The sequence below is a fragment of the Lithobates pipiens genome, unplaced genomic scaffold (genome assembly GCF_037356315.1).
Source record: "Lithobates pipiens isolate NorthernLeopardFrog02 unplaced genomic scaffold, aLitPip1_a1.2 Scaffold_35, whole genome shotgun sequence".
NCBI lineage: Eukaryota > Metazoa > Chordata > Amphibia > Anura > Ranidae > Lithobates > Lithobates pipiens.
In genome coordinates, this window is record NW_027507811.1 from 1967755 (window position 1) to 1983249 (window position 15495).

Genomic DNA, 15495 nt, shown 5'->3' on the forward strand with positions numbered 1-15495 from the left:
ACCCCTCTCTACCAATCCCTCCACTGACCTCCATTCAGTGTCCTCCACCCCTCTCTACCAATCCCTCCACTGGCCTCCATTCAGTGTCCTCCACCCCTCTCTACCAATCCCTCCACTGACCTCCATTCACTATCCTCCACCCCTCTCTGCCAATCCCTCCACTGACCTCCATTCAGTGTCCTCCACCCCTCTCTACCAATCCCTCCACTGGTCTCCATTCAGTGTCCTCCACCCCTCTCTACCAATCCCTCCACTGGTCTCCATTCAGTGTCCTCCACCCCTCTCTGCCAATCCATCCACTGACCTCCATTCAGTGTCCTCCACCCCTCTCTACCAATCCCTCCACTGACCTCCATTCAGTGTCCTCCACCCCTCTCTACCAATCCCTCCACTGACCTCCATTCAGTGTCCTCCACCCCTCTCTACCAATCCCTCCACTGACTTCCATTCAGTGACTAGCGGTGATGCTCTTATACTCCCCCCACACACAGGGGTTCTCCACCCCCGTAATTAAGCTCCCCTGCAGAGGACTATACAGTGGACTTTCGTAAACGGTCCGCAGACACGGGGTGGAACGAAGCCGCCCTCAGATACCAATACCGGCTTGGACTATCTGAATCTCTCCAAGATGAGCTTGCTCGAGTTGAGACCCCCCGACACACTAGAGGGGCTCATTCACCTGGCAATTCAACCGGACCAATCAATCGTCGTGACTGAACGTTCACCACCCTTCCGACCATCATGGATGCTACCTAAGGTCCCACCTTCTCCAGCACCTGTGCCTACATCCTTCAATGCAGCTGCACCTGAAGGCCAGCCTATGCGGCTTGGCTTGGTCCGCTCCAACCCCAGATGAAAGACTTTGCCGCCAACAGGCCAACATTTGTGTCTACCGTGGAAGAAGCCAGACATTTTCTTTGCAACTGTCCCCCGTGAGACCTAGTAAGTCTCCCCCTGCCGGCCCTATGTACTTCCAAGTCTCTGGACCTTCCCTGACTCCCCTCATTCTCCATGTCTCGTTACAGGTGGAGGTCCGACTTCCAGTAATAGTCGATTCCGGGCCATGCAGTTGCTTCATGGACATTTCTCTGGCAAAAAAAAAAAAAAAACTTTGGATGCCCCACCAAACCAAAAAGCAAAGAGTTTTTGACGTCCACCTGGCTGATGGCACCATCCATAGTTCTGGGCCAGTGACACAAGAGACTCTACCCATACTTCCCTTGACCGACTATGGCGATCAAGAGTTTCTCTGCTTCCATGTTCTTTGTTCACCAATGTTCCTTGTGATTTGGGAATCCCCGTGGCTGCGGGCACACGTTCCACAGATTGATTGGATTAAAGTTGAGAGCCTCTGCAATTCGATTAATGCTGCGTAGACACGAGCGGATTTTCCGTCAGAAAAGTCTTGGATGGTTTTTTCCAACGGAATTCCGCTCGTGCTTGGCTTGCATACACACGGGTCACACAAGAGTTCTCGGAAATTTCAACTGTCAAGAACGCGGTGACGTCCAACGCTACGACGAGCCGAGAAAATTAAGTTCAATGTTTCCGAGCGCGCGTAGGAATTCTGCGTGTCGGAATTGCTACAGATGATCGGAATTTCCGATCTGAACTTTTTCCGACCGAAAAATTGAGAACCTGCTCTCAATCTTTTGGTGGCTGGAAATCGGCCAGCAAAAGTCCGATGGAGCCTAGACACGGTCACATTTTGCGACCAAAAGCTCCTCATCGGTCTTTTGCTGGCGTGGTATCCCTCCATCCGGCACAGCCAGCAAATAACAGAGCAAGTAACCCCGGAAGAATTCTTCTGCCAGAGATCTTACTAGACCCGGGCATGGGGCAGAAGACTCAAGGTACATACCCCAGGTACTTAGGTCATCAAACCCTATGGTGAAAAATCAACATTTTTCTGCCGGCTGATCCCCAGAATCTCCATAAATCCAGTCTAGATCCATAAATTGTGTCGGCAGCACAGAGAAGGAAGATTATCGGAGAGAAATCCAGGAATACAGGACGGGGAACACAGCTCAGGAAAGTGACCAGGGGATTACAGGCTGATATCACCCAGCCCCCGCCCTACTCTGGACCAATCAGTGAGCAGTATGGGTGGAGGAATGGATTTAGTGTTAATGACCCACCTGTGCTGATCTCTGTAGGAGTGTCCTCCTCTATAAATGTCCCCGTTATTCCATCCTCCTCCATAGACTGCTGATCATCCCTCACATACCTCTCTTCTTCTGATTTCACCTCAACTTTTATATCTATCAGATCTTCATCCTAAACCAAGAGAAGGAGAGAAATATCCCCCGTAAAAGATAAGCTTCAATATTGTGACATCACATAACAAATATCCACCACATTGTCTACATGAGTCCATGTTCTAATCTAGATGCTCTGTCCCATCAACCTTGTAACAGTGGGGGATGGTGTGATCTTCCTGTGTGGAATCCCGGGAATACAGAGGACGGGGACATCTCTCTGGTGGGTTCCTGTATCTGGATGACTCCTCCATGGTCTCCTGGTACAGATCTTTGTGCTCTTCCTCCATCACCCCATCCTCATCATCCTCCTCTTTTATCTCTTCTTTAACCTCAACTTTAGGATCTCTCAGGTTTCCACTCTGAATATATAATAAAAATGACATCAATGGTAACAATGCAGATAATGTACAGATCCTAATGATACTATCAGTGATTGTTCCTCATCTACCTGATGATGGTGGGGGATGGTGAGATCTTCCTGTGTGGAATCCCGGGAATACAGAGGACGGGGACATCTCTCTGGTGGGTTCCTGGTATTTGGTGGCTCCATCATATCCTTGTGTCCTTCTGGAAACTTCTCCATCACCCCATACTCCTCATCCTCCTCTTTATACTCTTCTTTAACAACAATATTATAATCCCCGAGGTTTCCACTCTGAATATATAATAAAACATTCATTGTAACAATCATGCTGTGTATAAATCAGAACTACCGATAACTGTTCCTCATCTACCTGATGATGGTGGGGGATGGTGTCTTCTTCCTGTGTGGAATCCCGGGAATACAGAGGACGGGGACATCTCTCTGGTGGGTTCCCATTACTGGATCCATCTGTAGGAAACACACACACTGACTGAATACATTGTTTCTATGTGTTTATCAGATGATGGAGGATCTAGGTGGAGCCTCCGTACTGCTCTCTCCTTTACAATAAAGTCTCCTCTTACCCGGTGATGTGAGGGGCGGCTGATTGTCCATCATGACGTCCTTGTAGAGATCCTTGTGTCCTTCTAAATACTCCCACTCCTCCATGGAGAAATAGACAGTGACATCCTGACACCTTATAGGAACCTGACACACACAATGATACAGTCACCATCCAGACACATCCCTTGTGTTGGACCTTCACAGACACTGAATGGAGGTCAGTGGAGGGATTGGTAGAGAGGGGTGGAGGACACTGAATGGAGGCCAGTGGAGGGATTGGTAGGGAGGGGTGGAGGACACTGAATGGAGGTCAGTGGAGGGATTGGTAGAGAGGGGTGGAGGACACTGAATGGAGGTCAGTGGAGGGATTGGTAGAGAGGGGAGGAGGACACTGAATGGAGACCAGTGGAGGGATTGGTAGAGAGGGGTGGAGGACACTGAGTGGAGGTCAGTGGAGGGATTGGTAGAGAGGGGTGGAGGACACTGAATGGAGGTCAGTGGAGGGATTGGTAGAGAGGGGTGGAGGACACTGAATGGAGACCAGTGGAGGGATTGGTAGAGAGGGGTGGAGGACACTGAATGGAGGTCAGTGGAGGGATTGGTAGAGAGGGGTGGAGGACACTGAATGGAGGTCAGTAGAGGGATTGGTAGAGAGGGGTGGAGGACACTGAATGGAGGTCAGTGGAGGGATTGGTAGAGAGGGGTGGAGGACACTGAATGGAGGTCAGTGGAGGGATTGGTAGAGAGGGGTAGAGGACACTGAATGGAGGTCAGTGGAGGGATTGGTAGAGAGGAGTGGAGGACACTGAATGGAGACCAGTGGAGGGATTGGTAGAGAGGGGTGGAGGACACTGAATGGAGGTCAGTGGAGGGATTGGTAGAGAGGGGTGGAGGACACTGAATGGAGGTCAGTGGAGGGATTGGTAGAGAGGGGTGGAGGACACTGAATGGAGACCAGTGGAGGGATTGGTAGAGAGGGGTGGAGGACACTGAATGGAGGTCAGTGGAGGGATTGGTAGAGAGGGGTGGAGGACACTGAATGGAGGCCAGTGGAGGGATTGGTAGAGAGGGGTGGAGGACACTGAATGGAGATCAGTGGAGGGATTGGTAGAGAGGGGTGGAGGACACTGAATGGAGACCAGTGGAGGGATTGGTAGAGAGGGGTGGAGGACACTGAATGGAGGTCAGTGGAGGGATTGGTAGAGAGGGGTGGAGGACACTGAATGGAGGCCAGTGGAGGGATTGGTAGAGAGGGGTGGAGGACACTGAATGGAGATCAGTGGAGGGATTGGTAGAGAGGGGTGGAGGACACTGAATGGAGGTCAGTGGAGGGATTGGTAGAGAGGGGTGGAGGACACTGAATGGAGACCAGTGGAGGGATTGGTAGAGAGGGGTGGAGGACACTGAATGGAGTCCAGTGGGGGGATTGGTAGAGAGGGGTGGAGGACACTGAATGGAGGTCAGTGGAGGGATTGGTAGAGGGGTGGAGGACACTGAATGGAGGCCAGTGGGGGGATTGGTAGAGAGGTGTGGAGGACACTGAATGGAGGCCAGTGGAGGGATTGGTAGGGAGGGGTGGAGGACACTGAATGGAGGTCAGTGGAGGGATTGGTAGAGAGGGGTGGAGGACACTGAATGGAGGTCAGTGGAGGGATTGGTAGAGAGGAGTGGAGGACACTGAATGGAGGTCAGTGGAGGGATTGGTAGAGAGGGGGGGAGGACACTGAATGGAGGTCAGTGGAGGGATTGGTAGAGAGGAGTGGAGGACACTGAATGGAGGTCAGTGGAGGGATTGGTAGAGAGGGGTGGAGGACAATGAATGGAGGTCAGTGGAGGGATTGGCAGAGAGGGGTGGAGGACAATGAATGGAGGTCAGTGGAGGGATTGGTAGAGAGGGGTGGAGGACACTGAATGGAGGTCAGTGGAGGGATTGGTAGAGAGGGGGGGAGGACACTGAATGGAGGTCAGTGGAGGGATTGGTAGAGAGGAGTGGAGGACACTGAATGGAGACCAGTGGAGGGATTGGTAGAGAGGGGTGGAGGACACTGAATGGAGGTCAGTGGAGGGATTGGTAGAGAGGGGTGGAGGACACTGAATGGAGGTCAGTGGAGGGATTGGTAGAGAGGGGTGGAGGACACTGAATGGAGACCAGTGGAGGGATTGGTAGAGAGGGGTGGAGGACACTGAATGGAGGTCAGTGGAGGGATTGGTAGAGAGGGGTGGAGGACACTGAATGGAGGCCAGTGGAGGGATTGGTAGAGAGGGGTGGAGGACACTGAATGGAGATCAGTGGAGGGATTGGTAGAGAGGGGTGGATGACACTGAATGGAGGTCAGTGGAGGGATTGGTAGAGAGGGATGGAGGACACTGAATGGAGATCAGTGGAGGGATTGGTAGAGAGGGGTGGAGGACACTGAATGGAGATCAGTGGAGGGATTGGTAGAGAGGGGTGGATGACACTGAATGGAGGTCAGTGGAGGGATTGGTAGAGAGGGATGGAGGACACTGAATGGAGGTCAGTGGAGGGATTGGTAGAGAGGGGTGGAGGACACTGAATGGAGTCCAGTGGGGGGATTGGTAGAGAGGGGTGGAGGACACTGAATGGAGGTCAGTGGAGGGATTGGTAGAGGGGTGGAGGACACTGAATGGAGGCCAGTGGAGGGATTGGTAGAGGGGTGGAGGACACTGAATGGAGGCCAGTGGAGGGATTGGTAGAGAGGGGTGGAGGACACTGAATGGAGATCAGTGGAGGGATTGGTAGAGAGGGGTGGAGGACACTGAATGGAGATCAGTGGAGGGATTGGTAGAGAGGGGTGGAGGACACTGAATGGAGGTCAGTGGAGGGATTGGTAGAGAGGGATGGAGGACACTGAATGGAGGTCAGTGGAGGGATTGGTAGAGAGGGGTGGAGGACACTGAATGGAGTCCAGTGGGGGGATTGGTAGAGAGGGGTGGAGGACACTGAATGGAGGTCAGTGGAGGGATTGGTAGAGGGGTGGAGGACACTGAATGGAGGCCAGTGGGGGGATTGGTAGAGAGGTGTGGAGGACACTGAATGGAGGCCAGTGGAGGGATTGGTAGGGAGGGGTGGAGGACACTGAATGGAGGTCAGTGGAGGGATTGGTAGAGAGGGGTGGAGGACACTGAATGGAGGTCAGTGGAGGGATTGGTAGAGAGGGGAGGAGGACACTGAATGGAGACCAGTGGAGGGATTGGCAGAGAGGGGTGGAGGACACTGAATGGAGGTCAGTGGAGGGATTGGTAGAGAGGGGTGGAGGACACTGAATGGAGGTCAGTGGAGGGATTGGTAGAGAGGGGTGGAGGACACTGAATGGAGGTCAGTGGAGGGATTGGTAGAGAGGGGTGGAGGACACTGAATGGAGGTCAGTGGAGGGATTGGTAGAGAGGGGTGGAGGACACTGAATGGAGACCAGTGGAGGGATTGGTAGAGAGGGGTGGAGGACAGTGAATGGAGGTCAGTGGAGGGATTGGTAGAGAGGGGTGGAGGACACTGAATGGAGGTCAGTGGAGGGATTGGCAGAGAGGGGTGGAGGACACTGAATGGAGGTCAGTGGAGGGATTGGTAGAGAGGGGTGGAGGACACTGAATGGAGACCAGTGGAGGGATTGGTAGAGAGGGGTGGAGGACAGTGAATGGAGGTCAGTGGAGGGATTGGTAGAGAGGGGTGGAGGACACTGAATGGAGGTCAGTGGAGGGATTGGCAGAGAGGGGTGGAGGACACTGAATGGAGGTCAGTGGAGGGATTGGTAGAGAGGGGTGGAGGACACTGAATGGAGGTCAGTGGAGGGATTAGGAGAGAGGGGTGGAGGACACTGAATGGAGACCAGTGGAGGGATTAGTAGAGAGGGGTGGAGGACACTGAATGGAGGTCAGTGGAGGGATTGGTAGAGAGGGGTGGAGGACACTGAATGGAGGTCAGTGGAGGGATTGGTAGAGAGGGGTGGAGGACACTGAATGGAGGTCAGTGGAGGGATTGGTAGAGAGGGGTGGAGGACACTGAATGGAGACCAGTGGAGGGATTGGTAGAGAGGGGTGGAGGACAGTGAATGGAGGTCAGTGGAGGGATTGGTAGAGAGGGGTGGAGGACACTGAATGGAGGTCAGTGGAGGGATTGGCAGAGAGGGGTGGAGGACACTGAATGGAGGTCAGTGGAGGGATTGGCAGAGAGGGGTGGAGGACACTGAATGGAGGTCAGTGGAGGGATTTGTAGAGAGGGGTGGAGGACACTGAATGGAGGTCAGTGGAGGGATTGGTAGAGAGGGGTGGAGGACACTGAATGGAGGTCAGTGGAGGGATTGGTAGAGAGGGGTGGAGGACACTGAATGGAGGTCAGTGGAGGGATTGGTAGAGAGGGGTGGAGGACACTGAATGGAGGTCAGTGGAGGGATTGGCAGAGAGGGGTGGAGGACACTGAATGGAGGTCAGTGGAGGGATTGGTAGAGAGGGGTGGAGGACAGCAGCATTCATGATAGACTGAAGAGGGGAGGAGCCTATGGAGAGGTCGGCAAATGAGGAAGGAGTTACAATAGTCAAGGCGAGAGATAAGAAGGGGGTGAACGAGGAACTTGATGGTTTCATTCATTTTCGAGATGTTACGGAGGTGAAGTCTACAAACTTTTGACAACGATTGGATTTGGGGCTGAAAGGAGAGGTCAGAGTCTAGGAATACACCGAGTACTCGGGAGCGAGGGGAGGGTTTGATGGTTGCATTATTGATTTTGATGGAAAAGCCATGGAGGGGGAGTCATTACCAGCATGGTGTATATATGTATCATCATCTGCTGGAGATAAAAGACGTCACAGTGACTATGGAGGAAGAGGACGGACATGACGGGGGGGGGGGGGGGGGGGGGGGGGGGGGGGGGTTACTGGGTGTAAATAGAAAATAAGATCTTATTACCTCCTCTGCTGCCTCTTCCAGCGACGTTTCCTCCCGACTCACCTCTTACCGAGAACTTCCTATTTATACCTGACATCACTTCCTGTCTTCCATAGAGACTTCCTGTCTCTATGGTAGAAGTGAGATCACCACCTTGTGGAGATCAGAGGAACTGCAGCCTGGAGAAACGCCTCATAAGGGCTGATTTACTAACGTCAAAAAGAGCAGGTCAGTAAATGAGGTTTGAGCTTGATTTTGCTAAACGTACCCAATCATCTTCAAGAAAAAAAAAATGCATTTTTGCTTACACACGATTGGATGATGGAAATCAGCAAAGCTTTCCCTCATTTACTAAGCTCTGGAGCAACTGAACGTACAAAGTGCACGGTCTATCAGCCTTCAGTACACCAACCCCTCAGTGTGAACCCGGCCTTGTGCTGTGTATGTAGGGCATGCGGGTGACACGCTCTCCATGCTCCTCTCCTCTCTGGGCATAGGGTTGTCACCTTTTCTTCAAGCCAAACCCAAACACATTAGCAGCACACAGCAATTTTTTTTTCATTAGTACATTCAATTCATTACCTGTGTACAATGCAAGGCACTTTTTATGTAGTATACACAACATATATTTTGTGATAGAGTCCCCCTTTACATCAGAGACAACACTCTTGGCTTACAGTTGCAGTGAACAACCTTGCTGAGTAGCGACAGTCTGGGCCAGGGGCGGACTGATAACTTATGGGGCCTCCGGGCAATTGAAGATCATGGGTCCCCCGGGTTTATAGATTGCTGCCTCATGGGAGCCAACATTAATGTGGTAGGCTGAAGCTTAGAAGCACCAAGTTCTGCGACATGCAGAGTGTCATATGGAGTGTGGTGGGTATGTACAGGAGAGGAGTGCGGGTGGGGGCAGTATGTACAGGAGAGGAGTGTGGGGGGTATGATGGAGGCAGTATGTACAGGAGAGGAGTGCGGAGGGGATGATGGGGGAAGTGTGTACAGGAGAGGTGTGTGGGGGGTATGATGGAGGTAGTATGTACAGCAGGGGAGTGCGGAGGGTATGATGGGGGCAGTATGTACAGGACAGGAGTGTGGAGGGTATGATGGGGGCAGTATGTACCGGAGAGGAGTGCAGAGGGGATGATGAGGGAAGTATGTACAGGAGAGGTGTGTGGGGGGGTATGATGGAGGTAGTATGTACAGCAGAGGGTATGATGGGGGCAGTATGTACAGGAGAGGAGTGCGGAGGGGATGATGGGGGTGGTATGTACAGGAGAGGAGTGCTGAGGGGATGATGGGGGCAGTATGTACAGGAGAGGATTGTGGAGGGGATGATGGGGGCCGTATGTACAGCAGAGGAGTGCTGAGGGGATGATGGGGGCAGTATGTACAGGAGAGGAGTGTGGAGGGGATGATGGGGGCCGTATGTACAGCAGAGGAGTGCTGAGGGGATGATGGGGGCAGTATGTACAGGAGAGGAGTGTGGAGGGGATGATGGGGGCCGTATGTACAGCAGAGGAGTGCTGAGGGGATGATGGGGGAGTGTGGAGGGGATGGTATGCATAGGAGAGGATTGTGGAGGGGATGATAGGGATGGTATGTATAGGAGAGTATTGTGGAGGGGATGATAGGGATGGCATGTATAGGAGAGGTGTGTGGGGGGTATGATGGAGGTAGTATGTACAGCAGGGGAGTGCAGAGGGTATGATGGGGGCAGTATGTACAGGAGAGGAGTGCGGAGGGGATGATGGGGGTGGTATGTACAGGAGAGGAGTGCTGAGGGGATGATGGGGGCAGTATGTACAGGAGAGGATTGTGGAGGGGATGATGGGGGCCGTATGTACAGCAGAGGAGTGCTGAGGGGATGATGGGGGCAGTATGTACAGGAGAGGAGTGTGGAGGGGATGATGGGGGCCGTATGTACAGCAGAGGAGTGCTGAGGGGATGATGGGGGCAGTATGTACAGGAGAGGAGTGTGGAGGGGATGATGGGGGCCGTATGTACAGCAGAGGAGTGCTGAGGGGATGATGGGGGAGTGTGGAGGGGATGGTATGCATAGGAGAGGATTGTGGAGGGGATGATAGGGATGGTATGTATAGGAGAGGATTGTGGAGGGGATGATAGGGATGGCATGTATAGGAGAGGATTGTGGAGGGGATGATAGGGGTGGTATGTGTAGGAGAGGAGCGTGGAGGGGATGATGGGGGCAGTATGTACCGGAGAGGAGTGCAAAGGGGATGATGGGGGCAGACAGGGGAGGGATTTCTTGCAGTGTCTATGGGGTGACCAGGAAATGATGTTGGGAAGAGAAGGGAAGGTAAGTGACCATGGAATGATGTCCCTCAGCTGGGGGGTAGGAAGCAGCTCGGAGTGATGTCTGCCAGCTGGATGTATAAAATGGACAGGGGGGTGGGGGGTGATTCACCTGGGGGGGGGTTGGGGGGTGAGAAATGTATATAATCAAACAAAAGCTATTGTACTCATCCACTAATATTTACAACAGTAGTACTCAATGAAAACTGCCGGCCTAGGGTTGCCACCTGTCCGGGATTCACCCGGACAGTACGGGTTTAGAGTAATTTTGAATCACGTGTCCGGGGCTCCTGCCGCCTGGAACCCGGACACATGATCCAGACCGCACTATGGCTCAGAGCTCCATCTGTTCAGCTGGGGGCCGGGCAGGAGCATTACTACAGGTGGTTATGCTACTACAGCTGTTTGGGCAATTTAATCAGTCTCGACCCCACTTGTATAGTATCCGCCGGGGAAGGTAATTGCCGGGAACCGCAGCTCACATGCCTTTGTCAGAGAATGAACAGGTCAGAAGAGGTGTCCGGCCGGCTGACACTGATGACACTCAAACCCTGGACAACTTTACAGAGGAGGAGACCGCTATAGAAGAAAGAGTCTGGTCAGCAGTGCCCTGTCAGTGTCCGGGTGTCAGTGCAGGATTGGAGGACAGCGCGCTGGATCAGGGATATGAGCTGCATGATCGGCCGAGCAGTATATACAATATGTAGTTTATCACACAGACAGCTGACCGGGAAAAGACCGTGCAGGAGACCAGCCACAGAATCAGCTCCATCTATCCACACTACTTGGCTGAGGAGGGAGGGGTGAGAGGGGGGAATTCTTAGGATTCTTTGCTATCACCTCTGTGTTATGCTGGCACCAGCCCTGACTCCCGATCATCACAATACAGTGTCCTGTATATGAGCCAGAATAGTGTGTCCCCTCCATGTCACTCTGCCTGCACCCTCCATGTCACTCTGCCCACCCTCTCCATGTCACTCTGCCCGTCCCCTCCATGTCACTCTGCCTGCCCCCCTCCATGTCACTCTGCCCGCCCCCTCCATCTCACTCTGCCTGTCCCCCTCCATGTCACTCTGCCTGCCCTCTCCATGTCACTCTGCCTGTCCCCCTCCATGTCACTCTACCTGCCCCCTCCATGTCACTCTACCTGTCCCCCTCCCTGTCACTCTGCCTGCCCCCCTCCATGTCACTCTGCCTGCCCCCCTCCATGTCACTCTGCCTGCCCCCCTCCATGTCACTCTGCCTGTCCCCCTCCATGTCACTCTGCCTGCCCTCTCCATGTCACTCTGCCTGTCCCCCTCCATGTCACTCTGCCTGTCCCCCTCCATGTCACTCTACCTGTCCCCCTCCCTGTCACTCTGCCTGCCCCCCTCCATGTCACTCTGCCCGCCCCCTCCATGTCACTCTGCCTGTCCCCCTCCATGTCACTCTGCCTGCCCTCTCCATGTCACTCTGCCTGTCCCCCTCCATGTCACTCTGCCTGTCCCCCTCCATGTCACTCTGCCTGTCCCCTCCATGTCACTCTGCCTGCCCCCCTCCATGTCACTCTGCCTGCCCCCCTCCCTTTCACTCTGCCTGCCCCCCTCCATGTCACTCTGCCTGCCCTCTCCATGTCACTCTGCCTGTCCCCCTCCATGTCACTCTGCCTGCCCTCTCCATGTCACTCTGCCCGCCCTCTCCATGTCACTCTGCCTGTCCCCTCCATGTCACTCTGCCTGTCCCCCTCCATGTCACTCTGCCTGCCCTCTCCATGTCACTCTGCCTGTCCCCCTCCATGTCACTCTGCCTGCCCCCCTCCATGTCACTCTGCCTGCCCCCCTCCATGTCACTCTGCCTGTCCCCCTCCATGTCACTCTGCCTGCCCTCTCCATGTTACTCTGCCTGTCCCCCTCCATGTCACTCTGCCTGCCCTCTCCATGTCACTCTGCCTGCCCCCCTCCATGTCACTCTGCCTGCCCTCTCCATGTTACTCTGCCTGCCCCCCTCCATGTCACTCTGCCTGTCCCCCTCCATGTCACTCTGCCTGCCCTCTCCATGTTACTCTGCCTGTCCCCCTCCATGTCACTCTGCCTGCCCTCTCCATGTCACTCTGCCTGTCCCCCTCCATGTCACTCTGCCTGCCCCCCTCCATGTCACTCTGCCTGTCCCCCTCCATGTCACTCTGCCTGTCCCCCTCCATGTCACTCACTCAGTATATTTATGGAGAAGCAATGACACTGCTGCTGCCTCCACAGTGGCACATATGCTAATGGAGCTCCCCCTGCATAAATGGTCTGTCTGGGTTTCAGTCTGAAAACTGGGCAGATGATTCTGAACCTGGACTGTCCAGGTGATTCCCGTACAGGTGGCAACCCTAACTGGGCGCTAAGTGTGGGTCGCATGAGAGGCCTGCCTAGGGGTGGGTTCTTCTGGGTTACGCTGGGCACCTTGAACAGGCTCACTCACCTTACACATGGGCAAGTTTGCTCATCAATGCCCCGGGATAAGGGGGAGGCCACTTTCAAGGATAACTCAACCTTAAGGCAGATCTCCAACTCTAGAGATGGCCGTACACCATGTACACTTGAACAATAAACTATCCTCCAGTTAGCTCTCTCATTCCTGTGTCAACGTACACCTTCCCTATCTTAGGTTTAATATTGTTGGTTTCATTAAGTTATGGCCTCTAATGTCTGCTGTACTCAAAAGTACATGAGTCTGATCTCAGGTATTAGTATGAAGCCATGCCTGACATAGGAAACGAAGGGTGCGAACCCTAGAAAATTTCTTGGCCGAGTGTGGCAAGCATTCATCCAGCCACGATAAACTTTGGCCATAATTTAACACAGTGATTTCCAATGATCATCAGCTCCATCTACTGGCCATAATGATTTTTTTCCCCCTGAAATACCTTGTGACGGGAGTCACTTTGGGTGGGGGGGGGGGGGCCGTGGAACCTGGCTTACCTTAGAAAGGTCGGGAAATTGTTTGGCTCCCCAGACCCCTCTTAGCCCACGTACACACGGTCGGAGATTTTGGCAACCAAATCCATGCCTGACCCTCGGATTTTGCCCGTCGGATTTAGTCCGAAACTGTTGCATACACACGGGCGGGCCAAGTTGGCGAAAAATCTGATCTTTCAGAACGTGATGACGTAATTTCGTTACGATGGGACTACATTCAGGCTAGTAGCCAATAGCTTTGATGTAGGAATTTGATCTGAGCATGCGTGGCACTTGGTCCGATGAAAATGCTCTACACATGATCGGATTAGGTCCGTCCGGCCCAGTTGGTCAGGAAATATTTCCAACATGTTGGAAAATTGGGTCGGACGGAGATTCGGACGGAATCAGTCCGATGCATATCACACACAGTCGGATTATCTGACGACACGGTCCGATAAGACTCATTCCGACAGATTCTCCGACCGTGTGTACAAGGGCTTATGTGTAAGTCACCCTGTGTCTATTAGGTGCACAGGGTGACCGAGAAAATAATGGAAAACTACTTGATGGACGCGGAGAATGTGGTTTGGATTACTTCAAATGGGACAGTAATATTTATCAACAATATCTCTCAAGAAATATATTAAGAGAAATAAATTCCACCTTTTCAGACTAAGAGATTAATGGCAGATGTTAATATATTCAGAAAGCCACCTGGTGCTGGCGGTCTGTCCCTTGGTTAATTGTTCATTGGGTTAATTGGGATGTGAATAATCACATCTTTGGGTGGGCATTGAGTCATCTAGGCTTGTTTAGGTGACTAGCTAATTAGCTCATGTTAATTAGGTTTCTGGTTACAGTTTGTATTGTTCGGATAATATGATCTGGAGGGGACTGTTCTCCTGTGGGGTATAAAGTATGTGTCTGAGTTTCAATAAACAGTTCAAGTTTTCATACAAGCTATTTGTCGGCTAGTCTAGTATGGTCAGCTATAATATCTGGCAGTGGTTCCTATGTCCAGACTTAAGGAAGCTGCATACGAACAGAAGCACCAAAGCGAGGTGCTGGGACTTGGTGGCAAGGAGGTGGGATGCTTCCTGCAGTCTGGGACATCCAAACCTCCACAGAGATCCAAGGTCTGGATAGCAGGAGAGGAGAGGTACAGATACCCGCTTCCATGGAAGAGGAATTCGAAAGGAGATTGTTAGATATGCGGATACAGCACAGTAGACCAGTGTCCTTGCAGGTCTTCTTGGATGATATGAAGCTATCCATTGGGAACTCTGGAAGGAAGCGCTAGCCCATGAGCGAAGACACCAGTGAAAAATTGCGGGTGCTGTTTTTGTGAAAAGAACACACAAGGAGTGTACAGCTGGTCTGGACAGAGATGCGGCTGAATGAGAGCTACAGAGCCCTTTGGTGACATGTATCCCAAGCATGTCCTTATATAATGGATGACAGCCCAATGGAAGACTTTGGTTATGGTGGCCTGGGGCTGTTGTATGGGAAGCTGTCAGCTGTCAGGGAGCAATCTGGAGTGTCGGTTGGAGGAAATCGTGGATTACAGAGAAGAGATGCTAAACATCTCGGAAGTGCACTGGAAGATATGGAGTTTCTGGCCGTTCAGGAACGGGAGCTGGAGATCGCTTACATACGGCTGCCAGACTCTGCTCAGCAGCAGGGCTGGGATCCCTTTGCCGGGGACTATCCAGAAGTACCAGCCGACAGGCCTGAAATCTCAGCTGAAGTGTCAGAAATGGGGCAGAGTAATGCCGCATACATACGATCAAATTGTCCGGCGTACTTAGTCCGCCGAAGCGCATTTCACCGGACAATTCAATCGTGTGTGGGCTTCAGTGGACTTTCTCAGCGTCTTGGGTTTCAGCGGACAATACGTTCGTCAGTATGCTAGTCCGGCGGACTAAGAATGACGCATGCTCAGAAGCAAGTACGAAAAGGAAGCTATTGAACTTCCTTTTTCTAGTCCCGTTGTACGTGCTGTACGTCATCGCGCTAGCAAACGCCGGACTTTCTGTGTGTCCGTGTGTGGTCAAGTCCGTTCGGTAGAAAGTATGCCGGACAATTTGATCGTGTGTATGCGGCATAACAGTGTGCTTTGTCCCTCTCCACCCGCAGCTATGGAAGCGGAAGGTCTTACGGCGGATGCAA

At 52.8% G+C, this 15495-nt stretch overlaps 1 protein-coding gene across 1 annotated transcript in view; it reads right to left on the bottom strand.

Moving 5' to 3' along the window:
* Positions 1–437: 437 nt before the first annotated feature.
* LOC143956051 (uncharacterized) overlaps positions 438–15495 on the bottom strand; it is a 31134-nt gene continuing 16076 nt past the window's right edge. The window contains exons 2-4 of the mRNA XM_077466180.1: positions 2996–3333; positions 2710–2916; positions 438–2620 (exon numbers count right to left, since the gene is read on the bottom strand). Coding sequence (XP_077322306.1) covers positions 2381–2620; positions 2710–2844 — 375 coding nt within the window. The 5' untranslated portion in view covers positions 2845–2916; positions 2996–3333 and the 3' untranslated portion in view covers positions 438–2380. The remainder of the gene's footprint in view (positions 2621–2709; positions 2917–2995; positions 3334–15495) is intronic.